Genomic DNA, 27,543 nt, shown 5'->3' on the forward strand with positions numbered 1-27,543 from the left:
TCCAAGGCCCCGCCACTCAGTCCCTCCTCCCCCTCCCGGCGTTTCTTGTGTGGGCATCTGGCTCCTCCTAGAACACCCAGGGTACCCTGCACTCCTCCTGAGCCTTGCAGCATTCTACCTTTTAGCGTGGTTATTTATGTACCTGTCTGGTCTCCCTGTTAGCCTGCAAATTCCTTCCGGGCAGAAACTATCTTCTTTATCTCTGGCTCCCTGGCAGCTCCCAGCAGGGTTTTGAGCAGAGAAGGGGCTGAGTAAATATTTATGTGTTGAATATCTTTATTGAGGACTGTTGTACTGGGTGGTCAGGCTGCAAGGTGAAAGGCCCAGCCCCTGCCCTCAGCAAGGCTTCGGTCTAAGAGGAAGCAAAACCTGTACAGAGAAAAATGCGGAATGGTGAATGCGAGCAGCTCAGAAGTGCCTAACCCGGTCTTGGGGGCGGTCAAGGAGGGCATCATTGAGGAGGTGACCCTTGAGAGGAGTCAAAGGTCAAGGAGCACCCACCAGGTGGAGCGTGTGGGGAACAGCACCACAGGCATAGGGAACAGCATGTGCAAAGGCACAGAGGCAGAGGGCATGGCTGGAGTGGCCCAGACCCAGGTGTGTGGGCTGGGGAGTGGAAGGAGGTGACTCGAGAGCAAGTAAGGACCCACGACCGGGGCACTGTGGGAATGAAACACTCGTGGGGATGTGGGACCGGGAGGAGGAAAGAAAGCATCCCATAAGGAAGAGGAATGGGTTGCAGTGAGGCAGAGCGGAGGAGGAGGAGCAGGGTGTCTGTGTTCTCCAAACCTCAGTCTTCTCATCCGTAAAGTGGGTGGTTCCAATCAGAGTCTGGAAGACCCCAGCCCTGGATCAGAAACACCCATGGCGCATCAGGTAGATGACTGACCATCAATCATTGTGGTGCCAAGAGAAACCAGGCACAAGAGGGCCTAGGCTTCGAGGGGCAGTTAGGGTAAGGCAGAGCAGATCCGGAAGGCTCCATGGGGCCGAAGGGGGACACCCGTGAGCCAGAGTCCATGAGAGCACTCAGTAGGGATGTCCACACCTGTTCTTTATAACACCCGTATAGAGGTGGGTTTCCTTGGCCCCATTTTGTGGGTGAGGGAGCTGAGGCTCAAAGAGTAAGTGGCTTGAATCCAAGGTTGTGACGCTGACCCTCTGCTCTCTTCCCAGCTGGCAGGCGGATCTCATCATCCAGGGCTCCCTGCCTCCACCCCCAGGAAACCAGCCCAGGTCCTACAGTCACCCTGCGGGACACTTCCTAGTTCTTTTTAACGCCCTTTGACAACCCTGTGGGGCAGACAGAGAAAGGATGGTTAGCCTCCTTCTTAAAGTGACCAACTGTGTTTTGCCCAGGCCGGGGGGGGGGGTGGGAATGGGGGACTGTCAGTATCAGATTGGTCGCCCTACTCATTCTGCAGGCCCAGGTCACTCCTTGCAGGGGGCAATGCCCTGGTCCCCAAACTGGCCCTCACACACACATGTTCCAGCCCAGGGGCCAGCTCAAGAAGGGGCCTCCCTGGCCAGCTACCCAGTTCCCAAGGCCCCAAGCTGGGGGCCACAGAAGACTCTCTAGTGAAGACACTAGACAGCTTGTAAGTGAGTCAGGAAGACCAAGGCAAGGCTCAATACCAAAGGACAATCATGGGGTCCTCCTCCAGGTCCGGATGCCCAGACCAGCTTGGAGTGCGCTCTCCTCCTTCCTGGGTGGCTCTCTCTTCCCCAGCTGGAAACTCCCCAGATGGGGCTTTGGCTGTGCAGCCCCAGCAGACCACCCCCCCCTACCGCCACCCTGCTGACCTGTCCCAGGGGCCAGGAGTCTGAGTTCCAAACCCTGCTCTGCCACAGAACCCCTGAGATCTTGAACAGATACCTTCCTGTCTCTAGGAAGCCTCAGTTAAAACAGGCTCAGAGGAAGGCCCACCTCTCGGACCGTTGTCAGAATGTGAGACCTGGGCTGTGGACGGGCCGAAAAGTCCTGTGTTCGTAATAGCGCCAGCCGCCGGAGCTGTTCTGGAAACACAGCTCAGTTGGTCCAGCATGCCAGGTCTCCTGCTTCCATTGCTCCCAGGAAATGAGCCCAGGGCTAGGGAAATCAGGAGGCCTGAAGGAGCCTAACCCCAGCTGTGTGGCCTTGGGCAAGCCTCTTAGCGTCTCTGAGCTTTGGTTCCCTCATAGGCAGAAATAGGGATGTTATTTATTTCCTGGAGTTATCGTGGGGACAGGAGTCTAGCCTAATGCCTGCGGTCCGTAGGCAGCCTCTAAACATGAGCTGGGCCCCCCATGGGCTTGCTCGGCCCTTTGGGGCCACTCTGTTCACTGCAGCCCTGACCCCCAGACTGAGCTGGGCTGGGCTGCAGGGGTGAGGTGGTTTCCCAGCTGTCCCCAGAGCCTCCCTTCCCAAGGCCCAGCTCCAAACCCCACCCCCAACCCCATGGGCAGGCGCACACACACACACTCTCTCTCTCTCTCTCTCTCTCTCTCTCTCTCTCTCTCTTTCTGTTGTTTGCGGCTAATTGTTTATTAGGAGATGCGGGGCGGCTGCGCCAGTGGGAAGGCTCAGCTTGCTCCGCTATAATTAGGATAATGCCCACTAGTCATTTAGTGAAACTCAGAGAGCAGCCCCTCCCCCGCGGTTCCTGCTGCAGCTCCCAGGCCCGGCTGCCCAGCGTGCTCCAGTGCCAGGCCGCCCCACCCCTGCCCTCAGCCCACCTCCTTACCCCTCCATCCCCCTGGGCACCCGCCAGGCTGAGGTTTTCCTCCCTCCCTCTCCTGGTTTCTTTCTCTCTGTCCTCTTCCTCTACCTCCTCCCTGCTCTCCTGACTCTAGCTTCCTCTCTCCTTTTCTCAACACCAACCCCCCCCCCCCCCCCGCCCAGTTCCCTCATCCTTGCCTCATGTTTGCTTTCCCCCTCCCCTTGCCCTCCTGGGAGCCTGAACCAGAAGCTGGGTTGGGAAGGTCAGCAGAGTAGGTCAAGCCTGGGTTTCCAGGCCCCAGGCGGGGGCAGTTCTAGTGGAGGCTGTGACCTCCTGGGGGACCCGCTTCCTTCAGGCCTGCTCCCTTGGAGGGTCCCTCCTTGCAGCTGCCCTCCCCTCTTCCCGCCGGAGGCTGAGGACTGGACCGGTAGAGCAGGGCTTGATCTCCAAAAGCCCCCTCCCATGAGCACAGCAGTATGACTCTATTGCCCTATCCCCCATGCACTTAGGATCTTCCTGAAATCCCAGAAACAGGGGTGTTTGGGGGGGTTAGGGGCTTAGGGTTCTGGGTGTGAAGGTGGGGACCCCCACAGGAATGGCCAAGCAGGGAGCCGTCCGCCTCACGGGGCCCGAGGTGGGGAGGGGCAGCGGGCTGCTGAAGAGTATCCATTAGTTCACCAGCAACCAGGGGCTGTTCCAGCAGCTTCCTTTTGCTCTGAGCCCCACAGCCACCAGTGGAAACCAGACCTGGCCACATATGAACCCCCAACCCCTCTTCCTCCACCCTGGACCCCACCCCCCACCCCCGCTCAGCCCTTTCCACCACAAAAGAGACCTCACATCAGACCCATTACAGCTGGGCAGACTGAGGGTTTCACTCGCCCTGATAGTTGTTGCAGGGGGCAGAGGTGAGGACGGGGTCCCTTCCAGCTTTTCAGAAGTCAATAAAAGAGCTGTTCCCCAGGGGTGAGAGATGCTTGCCTGGAAATACAAGGCCTCCTTGTCCTCACAAGCCTGTCTGAGCCTCTGGTCCCCATCCTGGGATCACAGATGCAGACAGACTAACAGACAGACACACACTCACGACTCATAAGGGCAGGCTCACAGAGCAGGCACTGGGAGGGGGGCCTGGGACACTGGGCATCTGGAAGGGGCCGGGCTTCTGTCCCTCCTCTCCTGGGCTCCCCCAGCCCAGGAACCCTGTCTCTGGGCTCAGGCTCCTCCAGCCCAAGGTCACCGTCCCACATCTTCAAGTCCTTGCCCCCAAGAGGTCTGTATCACCCTCTCTAGGGCTAACGCTTCTCACCCTCCCTCTCTTCATGGGCCCCAAGGCTCTGGACCCCCGGGCCATCTGTGGCTTACAGCATCCCACAGAGAGAGCAGAAGCTGGAAGGGAAGGGAGTGAGCCTGGCTCAACCAGTCCCTCAGGACCAGGCTTGGTCTTGCCCTGGGATTGCTTCCCTCTGGCTGCAAGGCTCTGGGGCCAGCAAGATAGTGCCCCTGGGACCAGCAGGGAGCCGGGGAACAAGAGCCCTGGCTCCAGCGGTCTCCCATCTGCCTTGCTGTGCACCCAGGATATCCTCCCTGCCTGGGCCTCAGGTCCCCTGCCAGGTGCCCAGGAGCAGGACTGGACAGATGGTCAGTGCCAGCACACAGGGGCCACAGCAGCTCCCTGGGGGGCACGGCTACCCAAACTTCCGGTGCCCTGGCCCTCCTTTGGGCCCCTGAGAAGCACTCCCAGCCCCCAAGTTAGCAGAGCTTGATACTGTCTCTCATTCACCAATACTCTCCTCCTCCCCTCTGTTTCTGCCTGCATCTGATTTCTCCCCTTGTTCTCAAAGATGACCGGTCACAGCTGAGCGGCAGGCAGCCGCTGGTCTCATGGAGCAAGAGTGGCCAGGTCAGGATGCCGGCCCAGGATAGGGCTGGAGCAGGGGGCCTGGAAGCTGGAGACTGGCCCAGACTACGTGTGTGCGCGTGCGTGCGGGCGTGCGTGGCTGTGAATCAGCACACACAACCTCCCAGGGCCCCCCCCCCCACCCCACCCCGGTCGTTCATTTGTTCATGGCTCTGTGCAAAGCACCAGAAGGCTTGGACATAGTGAGGAAGGGGAACAGTCACTGGGTTTCGGAGGCTCTCTGGGCCCTGGCTCAGGAGGCTGTGTGGGTTCCCTTCGGTGATGGGGACAATGACTGCCAAACCGTAGCTGACATTTAAAGAGGCTGACTGTTGGGGCGCCTAGGTGGCTCAGTCGGTTGAGCCTCCGACTTCGGCTCGGGTCATGATCTCACGGCTTGTGGGTTCGAGCCCCGTGTCGGGCTCTGTGCTGACAGCTCAGAGCCTGGAGCCTGCTTCGGATTCTGTGTCTCCCTCTCTCTCTCTGCCTTCCCCCACTCACGCTCTGTCTCTCCCTCTCTCAAAAATAAATAAACATTAAAAACAATTTTTTAAATAAAGAGGCTGACTGTGCACCAGGCATGGGTGAAGTACTTTATAGGTCATCTTATAACACGTGCATTTCCTTCTGAGAGCAGCCCAGCGAAAGAGAGACTATCGCCCCCTTGGACACTTTAGGAAACTGAGGTAGAGGGATGCTAAGCCGTTTGCCCAAGCTCACACAGCTGATTGATGGCACAGCCAATCTGAGGGGAGCCTTCCTGACCCTCAGTTTCCTCATCTGTAAATGCAGGGTAGGGATCTTGCCATCGCTACAGCTAAGGGACCAGGAGTTCTCCTGTAGATGCAGGAAGCGACCTGGCCAATCATCAGTGCCGCAGGCAGCAGGCAATTTGGGCGGAGTGGACAGGTGCCCCTTCTACTGGTCCCTCCCTTCGGCTTGTTCCAGCCCGGTGTGGCAGGGGGTGTGACAGCATGGGGAGGCTGCCTCCCCAGGATTTGCAGCCTCCTGGGGGCTGTGGGATACTGGAGGCTTGGCTTGCCACGGGTCCTCTCCCTGGAGCTCCTGCTCCGCTCAGCCCATTCAGGGCTACAGGCCCACGGGGGTCCTCAGTGCTGTCACACCAGGTGCATGGTGAGACAGCCTCGCCTTGAGGGAACCGCTTTGGGAAGAGGCAGAGCGAAGCTGGGGAGGGAGAGATAGTGGGGCTCAGGGTGGGGACAGACATCTCAGGACCCAGACCTCAGGGAGGCACCCATTTCTCCACCGGGCTCCTCCTCAAAGAGGTGGTTCACCACAGCCCCAGCCTTGGGTGGGGACATACCTATATCGACCAGCCCGGATGGCATCACATAGGGAAAAGGCAGAAGCATTTCTGCACCAGGCTCTGGGCTTGGTGAGCAGAGCCCGGGGCTGGGTTTAATTTCCTGCTGGCTCCCTGGGCCCAGCATCTTTGTGCAAGACCCAAACTGTTTAACAGTATATAGAGGCCCTGCCTTAGGGGATACGGGAGGGCATTGTTTGGGGCCCATGGGCCCAGCTGTCACCTCTCCTTTATCCGGCTGACCCCTGTCTGCCCTAGAACCCACCAGACTCCCTGCACACATGGCCCCTGCCCACCCCTACGTCCCCCATGTGGCAGGCAGCTCAGGGACTGTCCGCTTCTTCCTGATGAGGTGCAGAGAGGGGAGGAAACTGCCCCAGCTCACTCAGCAGGCCACCGGCAGATCTTCCTGAGCTGGATTCCAGGGGCCCCCAAAACTAGTAATCCTTTCAGCCTCGGTGACACTTTCGAGCTCCTTGGGACACTGTGCTTCATGTGCCTGTCATCTCTGTACTTGTCCTTTTTAACTCAACAGACATTGACAGAGGGCCTGCTGTGAGCTAAACAATGCATCCAGTGCTGGAGAAAAGCAGATCAGCATTTCTCCCTTCTCACAATGAAATAACCAATACGTGTTGAGTGAATAAATGAATAAACACTGAACACCAAACACTGACTCTGTGCCAGGAATTACACCAGGCAATTTGTTTATTTAGTCATGGCAACCCTATGAAATAGGTTCTATTATCCTCATTTCCCAGGTGTGGCAATCGAGGCTCAGAGAGGTTAAGTAACTTGCCTAAGGTCGCACAGCTAAGGAAGTGTCAAAACTGGGATTTGAACGTGAGTTTGTGTGGCTCCCAAACCACACAGGTTCTTCCTTCCTTTTCTTTCTTTCTTTTTTTTTTTTTATTTTCCTTTTTTAAAAAAATCTCGGAATAGCTTCAAACACTTTCCTTCCTTTTCAATGACATTTATTGTTTTCTTTCTAATTTTACAAGCAGTACATGTTCATCGCAGACAACTGGAAAGTACATAAAAGCATAAAGTAAAAACTAACAATCACCCGTAATCCTCACCCCCCAGAGATAACCACTATTAGCATTTTGATGTATTTCCTCCCGGTGTCTACATCTTTTTATGTAAAATTGATATCATGCCATAGAGCCAATTTCACACCCTTCTTTGTCTAGTTCAAACTATTTTGTGAGCATTTTCCCATCTGAGTAAATATTTTTTTTGAAAACTTGATCTGTAATGCTTGCACACATCCATTCTTAAGCATTTGCTTTTATTTAACCATGTCTTGCTTTTGGACACTTAGGTGTTTCATATTTTTTACTTATAAACGTAACAACGCAGTGAGTATCTTTTTACGTAAATCTCTGAGCCGATGTCTGTGGACAAGATTCCCCAAGGGGAGTTCCTGGGGCAACGAGCATGAGCACCGCCAAAACCTTTAAAACGTATCTTGAAAGTGCGTTCTAGAAAATTGTCTACAGTGCCCTCCGACAGTAGGGCGTGCAGATGCCCCGTTTCTTAAAACCCTTGCTAATACTGGATCTCACTAATGAAAACAACCACAAATGAAAACCAAAAACCTTCCTCAAGACAGGTTTTTCCCACTTCAGCACCTCACTCCATGGTTCCTGGCATATGGGTTGATGATTGATTCTCCGTGTTACTGATATGGGGAAATGGGTCCTCAGAAATGGCATGCTTGCCCCGGGTGGGAGCTACTCGTTAGCCAAGGAAGAGCAGGACTGGAACCGGGGCACCCCTCCTCCCGGCCAGAGCCCTCTTCCAGGCACCCTCAGAGGGGAGCTTCCTCCCCTGCAGCTCTCCAGGGCCAGGGGTGTTTCACACCTCTGCTGTGGGCCTGGAGGTTTGAGCTTGGGGGGGGGGGGGTCACTGTGCAAACCCATCCCTAGCCTCTTGATAGTGGACACATAGACCCCAGGATCCTCACCACCTACAGCAACCATATCTCTTGCTCCCATTCATTCATTCATTCATTCATCTCTTCACAGATTTGGCACCTGTATGTGCCAGGCACCGTTCTAGGCTCTGGGTACTTCATCATCCACTGTCAACATCACCAAATTATGTCATACAAGTCACTTCAGTGTCTCCCAGCCTTTCCTGCTGGGCGCCATGTTTTCCAAACTTCTGTGATAACAGCGCCTGGGGTGCTTGATAAACACACATCATCAGGTCTCTCCCCTGGAAACTCCGATTGTGTTAAGCCTGGGTCCAGCCCTAGAATCTGTTTGCTTTTGTTTTGCTTGCTTCCTCTGATTCTTAACATTCAGGCAAGTTCAGGAGCAAGTGCCAAAGGCTCCCCAAACATTGACATCTGGTGCGGCTCCTGTGTGTGTGTGTGTGTGCACGCGCTCACACACAGGTGAGTAACCAAGCGGCTCCCAGCACAGCCCAGCACCCTCAGGCCCTGCTAGGACACCCTGCTGTGTCCCTCAGCCTCAAACTCACCAGAGCTAATGACGATCTTTTTTTTCCGATTTGCAAGCGATTAGTTTTAATTTGGGGACAATTAGAGGTAGAAGCAGGAGGCATCTGATCTTGATTAGAAGCCGGGAAATGGCCAGAGGCACCCCCATCCCCAGCCTGCCTGGCTGTAGCCTCCGTGTAGATTAATTTATATTTTCAGTAGGTTCGTGGGGGTGGCAGGCTGGCCTGTGTGTCTGGGGAGAAAGTGGGAAGGTTTTGTGGGGGTGGCCAGAGGCCCCTGCTGTGCTCCCAGACCACAAAAGCCAGACTGAGTTGAAGAGGGAGGGCCTCTGTGGGGCACCTGGGTGGCTCAGTCATTTGAGCGTCAGACTCTTGATTTCAGTTCAGGTCATGATCTCACAGTGTTGTGGGTTCGAGCCCTGCATCGGGCTCTGCGCTGGCAGCTTGGTGCCTGCTTGAGATTCTCCCCGACTTCCTGCCCCTCCCCCGTTCATACCCTCTCCGTCTCTCAAAATAAATAAACCTATAAACTTAAAAACAAGGAGGGGGGAGGGCCTCTGTCCAGCCACTGGCCCTGCGCAGGTGTCTCATAAGAGGGTAGAACTGAGACTTGTTAAGCACCCCCTGAGTGCCACCCTTTGCGCTGCACAAAGCTGGTCCAGGCCCCGTGTCTGCCTGTATCGCCATCGAGCTGGAAAAGCAAAAGCATAAATAAGTAGGTGCCTTCTGGTGTCGGGGGTGGCTTGGGAGACTTCTGCACAGGTGAAGGGGCACGCAGGCCAGCGTCCTGCCTGCGGGGAGCATTCACTGAAGTGACTAACGAAGCAGTTCGATGGTGATTTGCATGTTACACCCAGACCAGGGCCAAGCTCCAGATCAGTCGGACCCAGAGCTGGACAGAGCAAAGCAGCACCCACGGGTCCTAGTGAGAGGCGTGGGGGAGTGCTTCAGGAGGAGGCGGAGCCGGGGCGAGCGTGGAAAGAAGATGGGACCCCACACCCCATCCCAGCTGAGCATAACCCCAAAGTGGCCCTGGGTCGGTGCTCCCCAAGGGACTGGGCAGATTCAGTGCCCAGGGAAGCTGGGTGGGGGAAGAAGATTCGAGGAGGATGGGAGTTCAGGCCTGTTGCATCCACAGACACCCCATTCTTCGTTACCAAGCTGTAAAGAGCTGTATGTGCCTTCTGGGGCTGTGGGAAGAAGGAGCTGGCTCAGCTGAGTTGGGAAGGGTCACACTCTGGGTCTAGTCTCAGGGAGAAGCTGAGACTGCCTCAGCCGCCATCATTATCCCTGAGCACAAAACCAGCATGATCCCCGCCCAGCTTCTTCCCCTGGATGGTGTCTCCACTCCTGACTGGGGAAACTGAGGCTGTTGGGGGGCAGAAACAGCCAATCCCCATGTGTTCATCTGCTTGGGCGGCCCTAACAAAGCACCACGGACTGCATGGCTAAAACAACAAATTTTGGCTTCTCGGTTCTGGAGGCCAGAAGTGCAAGGTCAGAGTGGCAGCAGGGTGGGTTTCTCCCGCAGCCTCTCTCCTTGGCTTGCAAAGAGCAGTCTTCTCCCTGTGTGTTCACGTGCTCTTCACTCTGTGTGTCTGTGTCCTCATCTCCCTACTTGTTGGGACACCAGGCGTATTGGATTGATGACCTCGTTTTACCCTGATGACCTCATCTTACCCGAATCACCTCTTTACAGACCCTGTCTCCAAACACGGCCACATTCTGAGGTCCTGGAGGTCAGGTCTTCCACGTATGAATTGGGGTGGGGGTCACAATTCAACTCCTAACACCCATCATGCGCCTGAGAAGATGTGGAGAAGCCCTCTCTATCAGAAGGCGGCTCAGTTGGTTGAGCGTCCAACTTCTGCTCAGGTCATGATCCCACAGCTTGTGAGTTCGAGCCCCATGTCAGGCTGTGTGCTGAGCTCAGAGCCTGGAGCCTGCTTTATATTCTGTGTCTCCCTCTCTTTCTGCCCCTACCCTGCTTGTACTCTGACTCCCAGGGCTGCACCCAAATGCCTCCGGAGGCCCAAAGCTGTTTACACAGAGGGGAACCTAGCTGCTGCTCCGGGGGAGAGTCAAGGCCACTGACAGGAACACAGTGCAAAGGGTGGTCTGCAGGGTGAGCTGGGCCCAAACACAAGAGCAGGAGTTGGGAGCCTGGAGGCCAATGCTCTGGGGAGCAAGTGAGAGGGTGAGGGGCAAAGAGTGGCCAGGGTTCAAAGCCAAGCCTGAAGAACCCTGTGGGGTGCCTGATGTGGGGCCCGAGGGGTGGATGTGCGCCAGCCCGTGAGATCAGCCCCCCTGTGTTGGGGGCGGGGGGGGGGCCAGGCTGTCATGTCCACCCCAGCCACACCCCTTCAGCACCTCTCCCCCACCTCTGGGCCCAACCAACCTCAGTTCTGTGTAGATCCTCCCCTCCCCTGACTGTTGTCATTCAGGGAACCTGCCAGCAGCTCTTTCCTCCCAAGGCCAGGCCCTGCTTTATGCTGAGATAACAGGCCAGTGCGCACATTAGCGCACACACACACCTTCCCAGATAGCCTTCCAGAAAACCTGACCTGTCTGCTGACAGCTCCACAGGCCTCAACTTCCTCCCCTCCAGCCCCCCACCCACCCCAGACCACCTCCAGGGCCTCTCCCACCTCCCTGGGGAAACTGAGGTCCAGAGAGATCAAGCAGCTTCCTTTATGCTCCAGAGTAAGTGGGCAGGAGAGCAGAGGTTATAGTGCTGGGGCCTCAAAAACACTCACCTCCACCACAGAGGAGGCCTCAGGGCCTCAGAGGATAGAATGACTCACAGTGGTGACTGGAGGGGGTGTCGTGTGTCATGATGACACAAATACGAAAATTGCACCACCCTAATACTGTCTTTTCTGGCTCTCCTTTCTGAAAGCGAGCTGTTTTCTTAGCACAAGTCGCTTCCCCTTTCAGAAACCCAGACTCTATCTGCAAGGTTGCTGCCTGCCACCGAGAACCATCCCCCTCAGCGGCCATCCGGTCTCCTCTCGGATGCCTCGTGGAGGAGGCCCTTGTACCCCACAGAGCGTCCCAGTTGTCAGGTTCTGAGAATTCCGCTCATTCCACAAAAATCTATGGAGGGCAGAGGAGTGCATGCGGACATGGCCTCCAGGCCCCTCCCCCATGCCCCTCTGAGTCTTCTGCCCATCTGGTGGCTCCTGCCCCCACTGTGCCTCCAAGGGGTCCAGATGGCCAACCGTGGGGTGGGGACGATGAGAGTGTCGTCAAAGGGGACTAAGTGCTTACTTAGCAGCCTTTGGGATCTCCAAAGACAGTAAGCAAGGCAGGGTCAGTGGTTATGAGTTCCGTGTCCCCAGCCTGTCCACCCCGGATGCTGAGCACTTACTGCTATGGCAGCTGCCCTTCCCCAACCCCAACGGGACAAGCACGGTGGCCCCTCCCCGCCTCGGCCCAGTGCCCACAAGCCCTGAACATCCCACCACACGGAGCAGTGCCCCCTTCCTCCTCTCCCTTGGCCTTTTAGCCACTCTCCACATCCTCATGAAGGGGCTGATGTCACCATCTCAATTTTAGATATGGGAACCAAGGGAAGTATCTTGCCCATGAGTGTCACGGGGAGAACCTTGCACCTGAGTCCTGGATTCTTTGTTTGCCTGCTTTCTGCCGCTTCCAAAGCAGTTTGGTTGGTTTCTGAGCTCTGGCTCAGGCTGTTCCCCTGGATTCCAACATGTGTCACTTGGACCAGCCTCCCCCGATGGCAAGGACAGCATCTCAGAGACTCCAAGGGTAACTGTGGGGCAGGGACTGCAGCCAGGAAGGCTCTTCCCATCTCTCCAGACATCTTCCTGTCCTCGTCTTGGACCTAGCTGTCCGCCCCGCCACTGCAGCCAGCATACCTTGCAGGGTTCAGAGCATCTAGTGGGGAAGGTGGCCTGGGAGCAGAGTTCTCCAGGGAATGGGAGGAGCAGTCTGGTGATTAAAGCATGGGCTGCCTGCCGCACGGGCCTATGCCCTGCCCCAAGCCAAATGCCTCTTTTTTTGAATGAGGAAATTAAACCACAGATTAAAAAAAAAAAATAGGCCATAGGCACCAGAGCCTCAAGAGCGGGGAATTTTTAGTTCATTGCCTTTATGAGGAATTGGATGTGAAGGTCTGTAGAACTATCAAGGTTTCATTGATGGTGGCAAAATAATAAATGGGCATAAACTGCAAGGAACCACTATAGCGTTGCTTAGGAGGCTCTTCCTTGGGACACAGGTCTCTGCAAATCACTCCGCGTAAATCAGGCATGATTTGTCAGAGGCTTGCTCAGTGCACGGCCTCCTAGATAACTAACTTCCATACAAGACAGGATGCGAAGTCCCGTCCGAGAAGGAGAGTCCCAGGGATTTGAGGTCATACCTTGGAAGGCTTCCTGGAGGAGGTGGCATTGGAGCTGGACCTCGGAGGAGGATTCCGATGTGGATGCGTGCAGTTGGGAAAGGGGAGAATTTGATGCAGAAGGCACAGCATGAGCAAAGAGGGGAGATGGGGCAGGATCAGCAAGTGCTACAGGCAGAGATGGTCCAGTCATGCTGGCAGCGTGGGTTTGGGAGGGGAAGTCCTGGGGCAAAGGGGAGCCTGGAACCCCACAGTAGAGGACCCTGAATGCCACACTCAGGCCCAAAGTGAGTTTGGATTTTGTCTTGTAAGCAGAAGGGAAAGAGTCTATAAAAATGCTTACAGACATTGGCATTGCGATGCACAATTTATAGAGTTCTTTCTTATTTGATTCTCAAAAACAGAGCAAGTGACAGCACAACATCCTTTAAGACCAGTATTATTATTATTATTATTATTATTATTATCAATTACTATTATTATTAACTTGATTTTAAAGGTGAGGAAAGTGACTCAGGGCCGATGAGAAGATCCAGAGCTGCTTCTCAAACCTCAAACCCCCACAGCTTGGTCCTTCCTATTCCAGAACAGTGTCCAACGGGAATTGAGCTGGCGGTGAGGGGCCAGCAAGGTCTCATTTGTGTCCAGGAGAAACAAATCTCTCTGCTGCTGTGGAGGGGAGTGGATGCCAGGGAGGTGGTTAGAGGGAGAGGGGAGACCCAGTCAGGCGGTGTTATGTTGTCATAGCAGTGGGATCAAGGCCAGAACTGGGGCAGGGTTCTGGGGATGGAGGACAGGGGGCAGCTCAGGACACCTCACAGAGTCAAGAGGTAGAATTGCTTTTGGCAGGGTCCTGCTGGGATGTGGGGAGGGAAACAGAGATGGCAGACCCAAGGCTTGAGTTGGGTTTGGGAGAGTGGGGTCCCATTCCCTGTGTATACAGTGCATGGGGAGAGGGCGTGGGGTGGGGGGGGGGGAGACAAGGGATCTCTGGGGGCCCTGCACCATCTGAGGCAGAGGGAGCAGGAAAGGGCTTGGGTTTGAAAGTCAGGTGGCCCTGGGTTGGAAGCCTACTGCTGGCCCCTTTGGCTCATGTGGCTCGGGCAAGTTGCTTAAGCATTCTGCACCTTTACCTGTGACATGTGAGAATAAGCTCTCAAAAGAGAGAAGTTGTTGACAGAACACGATTGAATCCGTGGAAATGGTAGACTGTGTAGCTCAGAGGATCCATCTGAGGATCAAATAAGCTAATGCCGGTGGCGCCAGCGTGGAGCAGGTTGGAATGGTAAGAGCGCTTTCTGGGGGCCCCCTCTCCGCTCTCGGCCCTTTACCCGCACTCACTACTCGGGAAGTCTTCAGCAACCTCACCTGGAGGCAGAAAGCAATTTCATCCTCATTTTACAGATGAGGATGTGGGGGGATAAACCCTCTTTAAAGCCTCACAGGGCTTTGCGCTAGTGTCCGGTTTACACGCACGCTGCAGCAAAAGAAACCAGGCAACGGTGAGCGGAAGGTTAACACAGCAGCACAGGGGGGCGCGCTTGTCACGGACGCCCGCTGCGGGGTGGGAGGCTGGGGTGCCCTGCCGTGCCAGCACAGCCTCTGCTCACCCCTCTGGGCTCTTTCCCCTGTCTGTCCCCAGCCTCGGGCCGCTCGCACCCTGCCAGCCCCAGCCCACCCGGCCCGCAGGCCGGCCCGGTGCTGCCGGTCAGCTACCGCCTGTCGCGGACGCGGCTGGCCTTCTTCCTGCGGGACGCTCGGCCCCCGCCGCCTGCGGTGGCCAACGGCTCCCTGCAGCGCTCCGAGCCCTTCGTGGTGTTCCAGACCAAGGAGCTGCCCGTCCTCAACGTCTCCCTGGGGCCCTTCAGCACCAGCCAGGTGGTGGCCCGGGAGCTGCTGCAGCCGTCCAGCACCCTGGACATCCCCGAGCGCCTGACGGTCAACTGGAAGGTGCGGGCCTTCATCGTCCGCGCCCGCGTGCCGGCCTCGCAGCCCGAGGCCCAGGTGCTGTTCTACGTGGCCGGCCGCGACTGGGACGACTTCGGCGTCACCGAGCGGCTGCCATGCGTCCGCCTGCACGCCTTCAGGGACGCGCGGGAAGTCAAGAGCTCCTGCCGCCTCAGCGGGGGCCTGGCCACCTGCCTGGTGCGGGCGGAGCTGCCCCTGGCCTGGTTCGGGCCCCCAGCCCCCGCCGCGCCGCCCGCCGCCCGCCGCAAGTCCCCGGATGGGCTGGAACCCGAGGCGGCCGGGGAGAGTCAGCAGGCTGAGCTCTACTACACCCTCCACGCCCCGGACGCGTCTGGGGGCTGCGGGGGCGCCCGTCGGGGGGCCGGGCCCGGGGCAGGCGCCCGCGCAGAGAGCCCCACCCAGCACCCCCTGCTGCGCATCGGGAGCATCAGCCTGTTCCGCCCGCCCCCCAGGAGGACCCTGCAGGAGCACAGGCTGGACAGCAACCTGATGATCCGCCTGCCTGATCGGCCCCTCAAGCCTGGCGAGGTGCTCAGCGTCCTCCTCTACCTGGCCCCCAACTCCTCCTCTCCCTCCAGCCCCAGCGTGGAGCATTTCACACTCAGGTAGGGGGCATGTGGGGGGAGGGTCGGCCCGCATCCCAAGGTCAAATGCATACCTGGCCGCTTGCAGGGGTGAGCCAGCACCTTAATCCGACTTCTTCCATTTCTCACTTGAGCTACTTCAGGAAGGCACCTTACTTATTTGAGCCTCAGTGTTCTCATCTGCCCGGTGACAACAAAAATTTCTGCCCTACCTCCGTAGCTCACAGACATGGGGAAGGAGAAATGTTCGTTTTCACAAGCATAGGTATCAAGAATCATAGAATGGGGTTGGAAGGGCCCTTAGGCCTTAGCTGGTGTAACTTAAAACGGTGTACCCATTTTGCAGCTGAGGAGACCAAAGGCAAAGAGAAGAAATGGAGATCAGACAGCAGCCCGTTGGCTGGCAGTCAGAAATGAGCAGTAGTGTGTCCATGTGTCAGGACATTTGCCCAATCTTGGAATTAAGAGAAAAATTTTCAGGAGTCCCAGCCTTTTCTGTACCCTGAACAGGATACAATCCACAAATTCAGAAATACCTTAAGCCATATCACATCCTCACAAAACAGAATGGAATTTAAACCATGTTGAATGATTCTGAGAATGTAGCAAAGGCCCCACCAAAATATTCCCCCCACCCCAGGCACTATGCATAGGACCCACAACATTGCCGTTAGCCTCCGACTTCTTTGAGTTAAGTATTACCCTCTCTCCTGAGTGTACCACCTTAAAGTTCAGATCTTCCTGGAAGGGATGAGACCTGATTCAATGATTGATACGTGAATGTGAATATGAGTTAAATCAGTCATCACAGATCTTGGGCTACATTAATAGGAGTAAACATGTAGAGTTAGGGAGGTGATCACCATTCTGCTTTAGCCAGTATGAATCGGAGCATAGCTGAAGTGTTGTATTTAGTACAGGGCGCTACATCTTATGTGTGCAGTGTCCAGAGGACGGTGACCTGAACCTGTGGCAAAAAGTAACAATTGGAGGAGCTAGAGATTTTAGGCCTGGAGAAAAGAGAGACTCGGGGAACACCCGCTCCCCTCCGGCTGTCTGAAGAACTGTTACAATTGAGACGAAGGAGGATTGTTCTCTCCTGCCCCAGCAGAACCCATGACTAAGTATAGGAATGGGGTTTCCAATCCTTAAGGGCTTTCTGAGAATGGAATGGGATGTGCACAGTAGTGAGTTCCCTGTCACTAAGGTATGCAAGTAGAGGTTTGGTAAAACTTGGCAGAGAGATGGGGTAGAAGCAATTGTAGCCTCCACTGAAGGTCAGCATTTTCAGCCACATGATACCAGATTCCCCAAGTTCATCTCAAGCATGAAGTCTAGGACTCAGGGTAATGTACTCACCTGCTCCCCCTACTCCCAGCCCCAGCCTGGGGGGTGGGGGTGGCCAGGTGGGCAGCCATCGGGCCCTAGGCTGACCCTCTCGCTCTTCTCCCTCCCACTTTGTCCCAGGGTGAAGGCCAAGAAGGGTGTGACCCTTCTGGGCACCAAGTCACGGAGTGGTCAGTGGCATGTGACCTCGGAGCTGCTGACTGGGGCAAAGCACTCAACAGCCACTGTGGATGTGGCCTGGGCGCAGGGCACACCCCTGCCCCCCTGGTAAGCTGAGGTGGTGCCTCTGCCCACCTCTTTGCAGGATAGCACCTGGGAGGGGTGGGGGAATTCTTGATGGAGGAAGCCAGACCAACAGAAGGGCTGGGGCTCGGATTGTGGGGGCTCTGGGGTCTGGGTCGGGGCACCTCAGGTAGCTGGAAAAGGCTCAGAAAGCTCCAGGAGGCAGGATGCCAAGGAGGGCGGGGGTCCTCATCGGGGTCCTCATCCCGAGCTGCTCCCAGCTCTTCCCCCCGGGCTCTGCTTCCTTCCTCCCCGCTGCAGGGAAGGCCAGGGGCCCCTGGAGATCCTGCAGCTGGACTTTGAGATGGAGAACTTTACCAGCCAGTCGGTCAAGAGGAGGATCATGTGGCACATTGACTACCGAGGCCGCAGCCCCCTGCCTGACCTGGAGCGGGCGGTCACCGAGTTGACGGTCATCCAGCGGGATGTACAAGCCATCCTGCCCCTAGCCATGGTGAGCGGGGCAGGTGACTGGGCCAGTGGATGCACACGTCTGTCACGGGCGCGTGTGTGTGACAGGCACATGCACAGCTGAGCGTGTGTATAGATCAACGCATGTCCGTGTGAGCCTGCGGCCAAGTGCATGCCTGTGAGTAAAGGTGTGCGCATGTGTGTGCGCGCGCTCACTGGAGGCAGGCAGTGCTCTGTGCCTGGTGCTGGAGTAGGACAGCAGAGGCTCGCGGGGACAGAGGTGGGAGAAGTCACCCATGGAGAGGGCACTCAGGAGAGGCTTCCTGGAGGGGCGGCCATGCAGTTGAACCTGGAAGGAAGGGCTTATATAACCAGAGATGAGGAGGGTGCTCGAGGCTGAGGATTGTGTGGGCAAAGGTGCAGTGATGGGAAAGTGAGTAGTTTGTTCTAAGGAGCAATGGACTTGGGGGTGCCATGGGAGGTAAGGCTGGAGTCACTGGGCCAGCCTGAGGGCACCTGGAATGGTCAGCAAATGTGTTGGATGTGACGCTGAGAAGCATGTCAGATGTTGAGAGAAGATGGTGGGGGACTGGCGAAGGGTTGTCTCCTGGGGGCACAGTGGCCTCCTGAAGGCTGTGGCAGGAGGCCAGGTGAGCAGAGCACCTGAGAAGGCAAGTGAGACTGGGCGGAGGCCCCTCTCTGCACATGCGTGCTGGTGTCCCCAGGGGAAGGACGCGTATCTGAGGAGTGGGGGCTCCAGGAGCCTGGGCCTTGGCTGGCCTGTCGTGGGAGAGCAGATGACCACCATAAGCACCCCAGCTCATCAGGGCCCCACCCTCCCTGCAGGACACAGAGATCATCAACACGGCTATCCTGACGGGCAGGACGGTGGCCATCCCTGTCAAGGTCATCGCCATTGAGGTGACTGGACTTGTCCTAGATGTCTCTGCCCTGGTGGAATGCGAGTCTGACAATGAGGACATCATCAAGGTGGGCGTCCTGGAGATGGGCCCCCCACACACAGGGAAAGAGGCCTCAGACCTTCAGGGGGAGCGGAGCCCCAAGCCAGTGGGGATTCACATCCCAGGCAGCTCCCCTTGGTAGGCAAGTGGAGGAGAAATGGGGGTGGGGGAGAATAGCTTTGCATCCCACGTCTAGCCTGAGGGGGGTGAGGAAAAGCCCTGGGTACTGCTATCCTAGAGGGCTTCCTGCAGGAATTTGAAAGAGGCCATTTGGCAGGCAGAGGGGAGAAGGCAGTGTTGACAGCCTGAGCTCAATCCAATCCAGCAAGTGATTATTGAGCCCTTGCCCATGACAGCCATCAGGGAAGGCAGCGGGGGTAGGGAGGGGAGCCTACCCCTCAGGGACACGCCCTGAACCCAGATGCTGGTGACCTAATGGAGAAGCTTCAGCTCTGGGAGGAAGCCCCAGAAACATGAGAGTTAGTCCAGGGGTGAAGGTCATGTAAGGAAGGACTCTCTCAGGGCACATGCCCCCAAGTCCTCCAACTCCTGAAGCGCCCCCCCCCGCCCCAGCTAGAGCTCCTCCCCAGAGACCCACTCTGGGCCCCCAGTCCTCACGACCCAGCAAACAGGACATCGGTCTGACTCAAATCTCCCAATTTGCCACCTCCCCAAGAGGGCCTCCAGATTTGCCCCTGGCCCTGGTTTTGGATGGTGTCACAGGCCATGATGCACAAGGGTGCAGCCCCAGTATCTGTGTGGTGGGTGAGCTGTTTGTTGGGCCAGCCTCCAGCAGGTGCCAAAATCAGATGATCAGACAACAGAATCTGTTCCCTGTGTCTGTAAATAGCTCAGCGTGAAGGAGAACGGGAGGAGTGGGCCGTGGGTGTCCTTCTCCCTCTGGCTAACTGGGGCTAGCCTGGAGTGCGCTCGCTCTCTCTCCCCACATTCTGCCCCAGATCCCTCCAGGTCTGGGGAGCTGGAGCCTCACTTTACCCATTCCCCACCCAGGAAGAATGCCCCCTTCAAAGTCAGCCAGAGCAGATGGCTGGGTACCACAGCCCCATCCCCTGCAGAGCAAAAGCCTTGCCCAGGCCCTTTGGGGCTTCCCGGTGCTGGCAGGCTGAGTCAGGAAGAAATAGACCTGTTCTCAAAGGCTGTCACCCAGCACCTGCCCCTGCCCCTGCCCCTGCCCCTGCCCCCCGCCCCACGCTCCCCGACCCCGGCCGCAGAATGGACCAGAACAAAGTCTTGACGGCTTAGATACCAAAGGGGAATTCGCAAAGATGCTAAGTGGAATCTGTTTCCGTTCTCAATGAAATACACTCAGGTTCTTTATGGAGTTGGCCAACACTCTGAATGGACTTTGCCAGCCTTCTGAAGTGGGAAATGAACATTTCTGGCAGGGCTGCTGTCCCACGTCCCACCACCCCCCATCTGAGATGCTTAAGGGAGCTGGCAAGAGTTTGGGACGAGCCAGGGGCTCATCACAGATGAACCACAGCCCTGGCCCCCTCCCCGCCCCCACCAGAGCCTCCAGAGTGTCCCACGCCCGCAAGCCGCATGATTAGACCCTCCTCGCACGTGAGGGTGGGCACCCAGGGGCCTGTAGCAGCAGGAACACTTAAATGCGTTGCACACAAGATTCACTGCTGCGTGTGCCGGGTACATACTGGGCACACTTGACGTGCACACCCACCTACATCTGCCCTGAAGTACCGGCACAGGTGTCAGCGAGTGGGCACAGGTGTCCACCAAGATGTGTTCAACAGGCACGTGCCCACCCAGCGAACCTCTAGGAGTATAAGCCGGTGTCCTGGTGGGCATGCATCCGTAAGAGCTGCACCCACTGGTGGCAACCATCCACCTGTCTGTCCTGATTTTTCCTCTCCCCGTCCCCCACCTCCACCCCAGGGCTAGAGCAGTCCCCGCGCCTGAAATTAACCAGCGGCTCATTTTCCTGGGGCCACAGGGCCAGATGGGCCGTGGAGGAGTCGTGGGCTCAGGACAGACTCCCTGCCCCCTCTGCACTGTGGAGGGTCCTACCAAGTGACACCTGCACCAGAGCGCAGGCAGTCATGCAGGGGAGGGGAGCCAGCCCCTGGGGGCGGGGTGGGGGGGGCATCCGCCGCAAGGCTCATCTGAGGGATGGTCTGTGTAAAATCACGGGCACGCTGGCTCCTTGCCAGGGAGCAAAAACCTCCCGTAGTAGCCACTGAGAGATGATGCTCGGTGGAGAAACAGTGGGAACAGGGACACCAGAGGCTGACGTCTCCCCCCTGAGGAAATAAATTCTAAATTCATCACCTCCCCTCCAGCCCACAGGATGCCCCCTGTAGGGCAAGACAGGCCAACCAACCTCCCTCCCCCTCCCCAGGTATCCAGCAGCTGTGACTACGTGTTTGTGAGTGGAAAGGAGTCTCGCGGGTCCATGAACGCCAGGGTGACCTTCCGCTATGACATCCTCAACGCTCCCCTGGAAATGACAGTCTGGGTCCCCAAGCTGCCCCTGCACATCGAACTCTCGGATGCACGCCTCAGCCAAGTGAAGGGCTGGAGGGTACCTATCCTCCCCGACCGGAGGTACAGCCCCTCCACACACAGTGGACACTCGGGATACTCACAGGTGGACACAGCCCTGGCACATAGTCTGATCCACGCATGTGTGTAAGACCCCAGGTGTATACAGTCTGCAGGTCGGTGATGCAATCAGCAAACTTTTATTGAGCAGCTTCCTGTGTGCTAGGCACTGATGGGTGCTTGAGACATGGGGTGAGTGTGGCCAGTGCCTGACCCAGCCACGCCATGAACATGGTAGACACGGGAAGCCCTGTGCACAGGGAATCGAGTGGCACTAAAGGAGACAGACAGCCACCTGTTCCTCCAGGAGAAGTCCAAGCAGGCTTCCTAGAAGAGGTGACTCTGGGTATGCCTCTCTGGGGCACGTCCTCCACTCACCCCTCATTGCTGCTGGAGAGGAAAGCCAGCAGGGCAGAGAGAGAAAGAGTGGCAGGCAGCTAAGAGGGGAGGGGAGGGGCTGGGGGAGAAGCAGGCAGCCAAGGGAGAGCTGGGCTCAGCTCAGTTCTGTAGAGATTGGGAAAAGCAAGGTCCGGTGGATTGGTGGATCGGAGCCTCTCAAATTTGAATGTGCACATGAATCCCCTGAGGGCCTGTTCAAATGCAGATTCTGACCCAGTAGGTCTGGGAGGGGGCCTTCTGCAGGGGAACCAGCCCCTGCCCTGCCCCCCCCCCCACTAGGTGCTGCTTTGAGTCATGACGGGGGAGTGAACTCTGCAGCCAGACAGGCTGGGTTTAAATCCTAACTGCTGTTTACTAGCTGGGCCACCTTGGACTACTTACATACCTCTCTGTGCCCCCGTTTCTTCGTCCACAAAACGGGCACATTAACACTTACCTCATAGAATGGTTGTGAGGATTCATTAACACGGGCACAAGAGACCTGTGTGAAGGGATATTCTGGTTGCTGGATGCGTCCAGAGCAGTAGCAAAGCACGAGCCACGCCCTCTGCTCTCTCTCCAGAGCACGCTTCCCTGACAGTGAAATCTCCTGGTTTTAGCCTCTTAGGCAATCTGGATAGGCTGAATTTCCCAAATCCTCAAGTCCTGGCGCCCTTTTGCTTACTAGCGCCTCCCTCGGCTCACCTCTCTGCTCTCAAGTTTCACGATGAGCAGCAAGGGGAACCAGGCCGCACATTCCACACGCTGCTTGGAAATCGCACCAGCTAAACCTCCGAGTTCATCTGCTTGCCGCACGGCTGTAAGGATACAATCTGGCCGAGCGTTCTGGCAGTCTGTAACAAGGGCTGCCTTCGCTCCAGTTTAGAGCTGAGAACAAGGCCAGGCGCCTGGCGCCGAGAGAGAGAGATGGCACTTGTCAGGATTTGACATCAGCTTCTCCCGGGCGTGCCCAGCAGAGGCTGGGAGGCACAAGGGAGGGTCAAGGAGGTGCCTTTCTAGGAGAGGAAAGGCTGGGGACTCCGGGCTCCAAGCTTGTCAGAGACAGAAGGAACGGGGCAGGGAGGGGGCTTGCCCCTTTGCACGGCTCCCACCCACAGCGCAAGGGTGAGGGAGTGACCCCCCTGTGCCCCGCCCCCCCAGGTCGGCCCGGGAGAGCGAGGACGAGGATGAGGAGGAAGAGGAGCGTAGGCAGAGCGCCAGCCGCGGCTGCACCCTGCAGTACCAGCACGCCACTCTGCAGGTGTTCACCCAGTTCCACACAACATCGTCCGAGGGCACCGACCAGGTGGTCACCATGCTGGGCCCGGACTGGCTGGTGGAGGTCACCGACCTGGTCAGCGACTTTATGCGGGTGGGCGACCCCCGCGTGGCACGCATGGTGGACAGCAGCACGCTGGCGGGCCTGGAGCCAGGCACCACGCCCTTCAAGGTAGGCACAAGGCCAAGGCAAGCAGCTCTGTGGATCTGCGGGCAGAGAACACAGACGTTCCCGGGACGGGATCTCTAGGACCTCTGGGGTCCACCCCAGCCAGCCCCCAAAACACACTCTCTTCCCCTCACCCCGCCCCTGCCCCCCCCTCACCACCACCAGAGGTGAGCTCCTTCACTGCCCCCTTGGTGAAGGCTCTCCCTGCAAGCCCTATCAACCTTTACCCACCCGTGTAGATCGCTCGGCGTGTTCCCTGAGAGCAGGTGTGGATGCGGAGAGGCGGCAGAGGAGAGGGCCCAGGAAGGGGAATTCGGGGACCTTAGGAATTCAACTCTGACCCTCCTACAGCGGGGTGCCTGGGCAGAAACCATCCATCTAAGAGGTTGTGAATAATGGCCCCTGGGCTAGGATCTGCCCGCAGACGTGATTTATCTGTAAAGCAGTGGATCCAGTGTTGAAATCTTGGGAGGTTTCTCATTTTTCAAAATCTAGATTTCTGGTTTTACAAAATACCAGGCCCACATTCCCACCTGGCAATCATCAGCTGGTCGGTACTGGTGCCTCCTTGACATGAGCGTGAGTTCTGTTTGCCAAGGTCCCTACCTTCCCCCTTTGTCTCTCTGACATCGAGGCCAAACATCAATGGCTATTTATCGCTGTGGGGGGCTGTTGTTGACCTTAAAATCTGCCCACCTGTCTCATCCGTGTTCCTGCCTGGCTCTGGCGAGCCCCTGACTCTCACTTGGCCTCTGGACCCTGGTTTCCAGTTGCAGCCCTAAGGCAGAGCCCAAGAGTCTTGCCCCCCAGCTTGCCCCCAGGGGTGGGCCTCTCTTGCAGCACTGGCTTTTCTTCCCAGGCTGGGAATTGGGGGGGGTGCTCTCCTGGCCTTCACCCATCCCTGCCCCACTCTGCCTCAGGTGGTGTCCCCGCTGACGGAGTCTGTGCTTGGGGAGACGCTGCTAACAGTGACGGAGGAGAAGGTCAGCATCACACAGCTGCAGGCCCAGGTGGTGGCCAGCCTCGCCCTCTCCCTGCGGCCCAGCCCGGGGAGCAGCCACACCATCCTGGCCACCACGGCCGCCCAGCAGACCCTCAGCTTCCTCAAGCAGGTAACTGGATGCCCAGCCGGCCAATCTGGGGGCTTGGGGTGTGGAAGGAAGAAGGAAACTCCAGTTTTCCCTGGGGCCATGAGTCCCCAAGTTAGGGCTCGAATGGAAGATCTGTCTGCCCTTTGTGCCCTACACACCCGGCCCACCCCATTCCCCTGCCATCTGCACCGGGAGTCTGGCCAAGGTCCCGCTTCTTGCATCTGCCACCAGAGATGCTCCTGCTGAGGGTTCCCTCTCCCAGATTCTCAGAGAACCCCCGTCACCTGTGCCTCCACCCCCAGGAATTACCCTCAGCCATCTCTGGAGCCCCAGTTACAGCCACCCCCCCCCCCCGACAGATCCACCAGGGCGTAGGCTACAGGACAGAGGTACAAAGGTGACAGGCAGGAGCACAGGGAGCCAGAAGGCTGGTGTTGAGCACCGGGCCAAGGGTCCCCTGCCCCTAACCCGCTCCATGACCCCAGGCCAATCCCTTCTCCCTGGGCCCTGCTTCCTCATCTGCAGGAGGGGCAGTGCTCAGAATGTTTTAACGGAGGACAAGGGTGGGGTGGGGTGTGTGTTCTCAATGTCCACGTGTCTCATGGGGATGATCCCAAGGTCAGGCGTGGAGATATGGGGTTGCTCCTGCAGCAAAAGGGACTTGAGGTAGACCCAAGGCAGAGCATACGTTCAGCCCATCAAGGGGCGAAGGATAAAGTGGGCAAGGAAACTCTCAGGGCCGTATGAGGCCATATTGAGCCCTTGACGCTCCCCACAACCTCCAGAGGAAGACTTCCTGCTCCTCCAACAATTCTCCCTAAGCACCTGCCACCCATCAGGCACAGTTCCAGTGCTGGGAGTTACAGCAGGGAGGCAGAGTACCCCAGTCCCTGTCCTCATAGAGCTCAGCATCTGCTCGGTATCTCCCAGTGAAGCCAGCCAGGACTAGCTCTCTGACTCCTGTCCCCTTCTCCTCCTCCTCCTCCTCCTCCTCCTCTTCCAGGAAGCCCTCCTGAGCCTCTGGCTCTCCTACAGCGATGGCACCACAGCCCCACTCTCCCTGTACAGCCCCCGGGACTACGGGCTGCTGGTGAACAGCCTGGATGAGCGGGTGGCCACGGTGACCCAGGACCGGGCCTTCCCGCTGGTGGTGGCCCAGGCCGAGGGGGCGGGGGAACTGCTTCGTGCAGAGCTCACCATCGCTGAGAGCTGCCAGAAAACCAAGCGCAAGAGTGTGCTGGCCACGACCCCCGTGGGCCTGCGGGTGCACTTTGGGCGGGACGAGGAGGACCCCACGTACGACTACCCCGGGCCCAGCCAGCCGGGCCCCGGCGGGGGCGAGGACGAGGCCCGGGGAGCCGGCCCACCGGGCACCGCGCTGCCCCCAGCCGAGGCCCCGGGCCCGGGCACCGCCAGCCCCGCCGTGCCGCCCACAGAAGACTTCCTGCCGCTGCCCACCGGCTTCCTGCAGATGCCGCGCGGGCTCACGGACCTGGAGATCGGTATGTACGCGCTGCTGGGCGTCTTCTGCCTCGCCATCCTCGTCTTCCTCATCAACTGCATCGTCTTCGTGCTGCGCTACCGGCACAAGCGCATCCCGCCCGAGGGCCAGACCAGCATGGACCACTCTCACCACTGGGTGTTCCTGGGCAACGGGCAGCCGCTGCGAGGGCAGGCGGAGCTGTCGCCGCCCGCGGGCAACCCGCTGGAGACCGTGCCCGCCTGCTGCCACGGCGACCACCACAGCAGCGGCAGCTCACAGACCAGCGTGCAGAGCCAGGTGCACGGGCGGGGCGACGGCTCGTCGGGCGGCTCGGCCCGGGACCAGGCCGAGGACCCCGCCAGCTCGCCCACCTCCAAGCGCAAGCGGGTCAAGTTCACCACCTTCGCCACGCTGCCCACGGAGGAGCTGGCCTATGACTCGGTGCCCGCCGGCGAAGAGGACGAGGAGGACGAAGAGGACCTGGGTTGGGGCTGCCCGGATGTGGCGGGCACCACACGGCCCACCGCGCCCCCAGACCTGCACAATTACATGCGCAGAATCAAAGATATGGCGTAGAGGCGCCGTCCCGCCCCCTCCCCCCGGGGGGGTGGGCTCTGTGTGGGACGCGACCCGGACCCCTGCTCACACTGACGCAGGCGGGCCGAAGCGGATGTCGTACTCCCTGCCCCTGCAGCTTTGCTCTGTGCTGGGAGGCCGCCTGCCCCAGCTGGGCCTTCCCCGCGGCCACCTCGCACCATACCCAATTGTGCCACCGAAGGCGGAGGGCTCCTTCCTCAGGAGCTTGCTAGGAGGAAAGCAATCCTTGTTCGACTCTTTCCAAACCTCCTCCCATCTTAGACAACCCCCTGCCCCAAAAGTGAGGCATGGAGGCCAAGCTTGGGGTGAGGTGGGCCCACACTGTGCCCCGCCCCTGCCCCCCCCACGTCCCCTGTCTTCCCCCTGTGTGGGGGAGCTTTGGGGGGGTCTTGTGTCACAAGCTGCACAAAGACTTTTCTCAAACCAATATTCAGGGATTTCTGTCCTGCAGGGTGGGGAGACGCGGCTGCCCGCCCTGCGGAGGATCTTGCTGTGGACAAAACATGTGGGGGATGGGGGAGACACTTGTAGCATCTGCTGGCTTCCGGGTGCCCCCCCCCCCAGTCCCTTCCCAGGACCTGGGAGCTGACCCTACAGAGGGGTCTGGGACCAAGCCAGGCACCTTCCTGAGATCTCAGGACTCCCTCTTCTATCCCCACAGGCTGTGGGCGGAGCCTAGAGGGGGAGGAGCCCTGGGCCGGCCCTGAGCAAGCCACACCCCAGCACTGTGGTCTGAGCAGTCCAGGGAGGCCCGGTCCCCCTGCTAAGCCCACAGCAAGGTCAACACTACGCCTTAGCCGCCCCTCTCGCTCTGCTGACCACTCCTCCCTCTCTTTCCGGGGGAGCCACCCATCCCCCCAGGGAACGGAATCGGTGGGAGAGGGAGGGGGCACCAGGGGATGCTGTGGAGGACCTCGGGATGGGCAAAGGCAGCGGGGAGCCTGGCGTCTCCCTTACCCCTCCCAGCCCACAGCCACTTCTCTCTTGGGTTCTACCCACCACTGTGTCGGATTTTCTTAAATAAATGGGGGTGACCAGACTGGGGCGGGGCAGCAGCTCCCGGAGAACAGAAGGCTCATGGTGGCTGGCTCTGCGTCTGGTCCTTGTGCGTGCGTGCACACACACACACACACACACATGTGCACTGTGGACACACTAAATGACAGAGATCGACACCCCGCTGAACCCGGCTGCCCCTTCTTCCAACATCCACATCCCTTCGGGCCCTGTCTTGCCGAAGGGGGTGCCCACGTCCGGTGTGAAGGATTTGCTGGCCCAGAAATGTGCCCTTACAGAGAGGTAGCTCCCCTAGGAAATGCCAAGGTTGCCTCGGGAGGGTGGGGCAAGCCTCAGGGCCTCGCCTCGGGCGAAAAGGCTTGGGGAGTGAGGGGGCACAGAAGAGTAAGGAGAGGGGTGAGAGCAGGTTGGTGTGCACACCTGAGTTGCTTCTGGATTCCCTCTCCACCTGTAGTCCACCTCCCAGAGACGGTCCCTCCCTGTCACTGTCACTGTCACCACCTCCCAGGGAGGCCTCTCTTCTGCATGGATTGATGAGGAAAGCCTGGGGCAGGGTCTCCATGTCCAAGCTGTAGGCAGGAGAGAGCGAGGGCTGTTGGGTGAGCACATGGCCTCCGACGGCCCTGGGGCACTGCTCCCCA

The 27,543-nt window shown here is 58.1% G+C and overlaps 1 protein-coding gene across 1 annotated transcript in view; it reads left to right on the top strand.

The window, feature by feature from the left end:
• Positions 1-26,922, top strand: part of TMEM132E (transmembrane protein 132E) — a 55,859-nt gene extending 28,937 nt beyond the window's left edge. The window contains exons 2-9 of the mRNA XM_027034387.2: positions 14,398-15,328; positions 16,775-16,921; positions 17,198-17,390; positions 18,194-18,337; positions 20,687-20,892; positions 22,429-22,717; positions 23,635-23,826; positions 24,809-26,922. Of these exons, the coding sequence (XP_026890188.2) occupies positions 14,398-15,328; positions 16,775-16,921; positions 17,198-17,390; positions 18,194-18,337; positions 20,687-20,892; positions 22,429-22,717; positions 23,635-23,826; positions 24,809-25,864 (3,158 nt within the window). The 3' untranslated portion in view covers positions 25,865-26,922. The remainder of the gene's footprint in view (positions 1-14,397; positions 15,329-16,774; positions 16,922-17,197; positions 17,391-18,193; positions 18,338-20,686; positions 20,893-22,428; positions 22,718-23,634; positions 23,827-24,808) is intronic.
• Positions 26,923-27,543: the final 621 nt, after the last annotated feature.

Source organism: Acinonyx jubatus, chromosome E1, assembly GCF_027475565.1.
Source record: "Acinonyx jubatus isolate Ajub_Pintada_27869175 chromosome E1, VMU_Ajub_asm_v1.0, whole genome shotgun sequence".
Taxonomy (NCBI): domain Eukaryota; kingdom Metazoa; phylum Chordata; class Mammalia; order Carnivora; family Felidae; genus Acinonyx; species Acinonyx jubatus.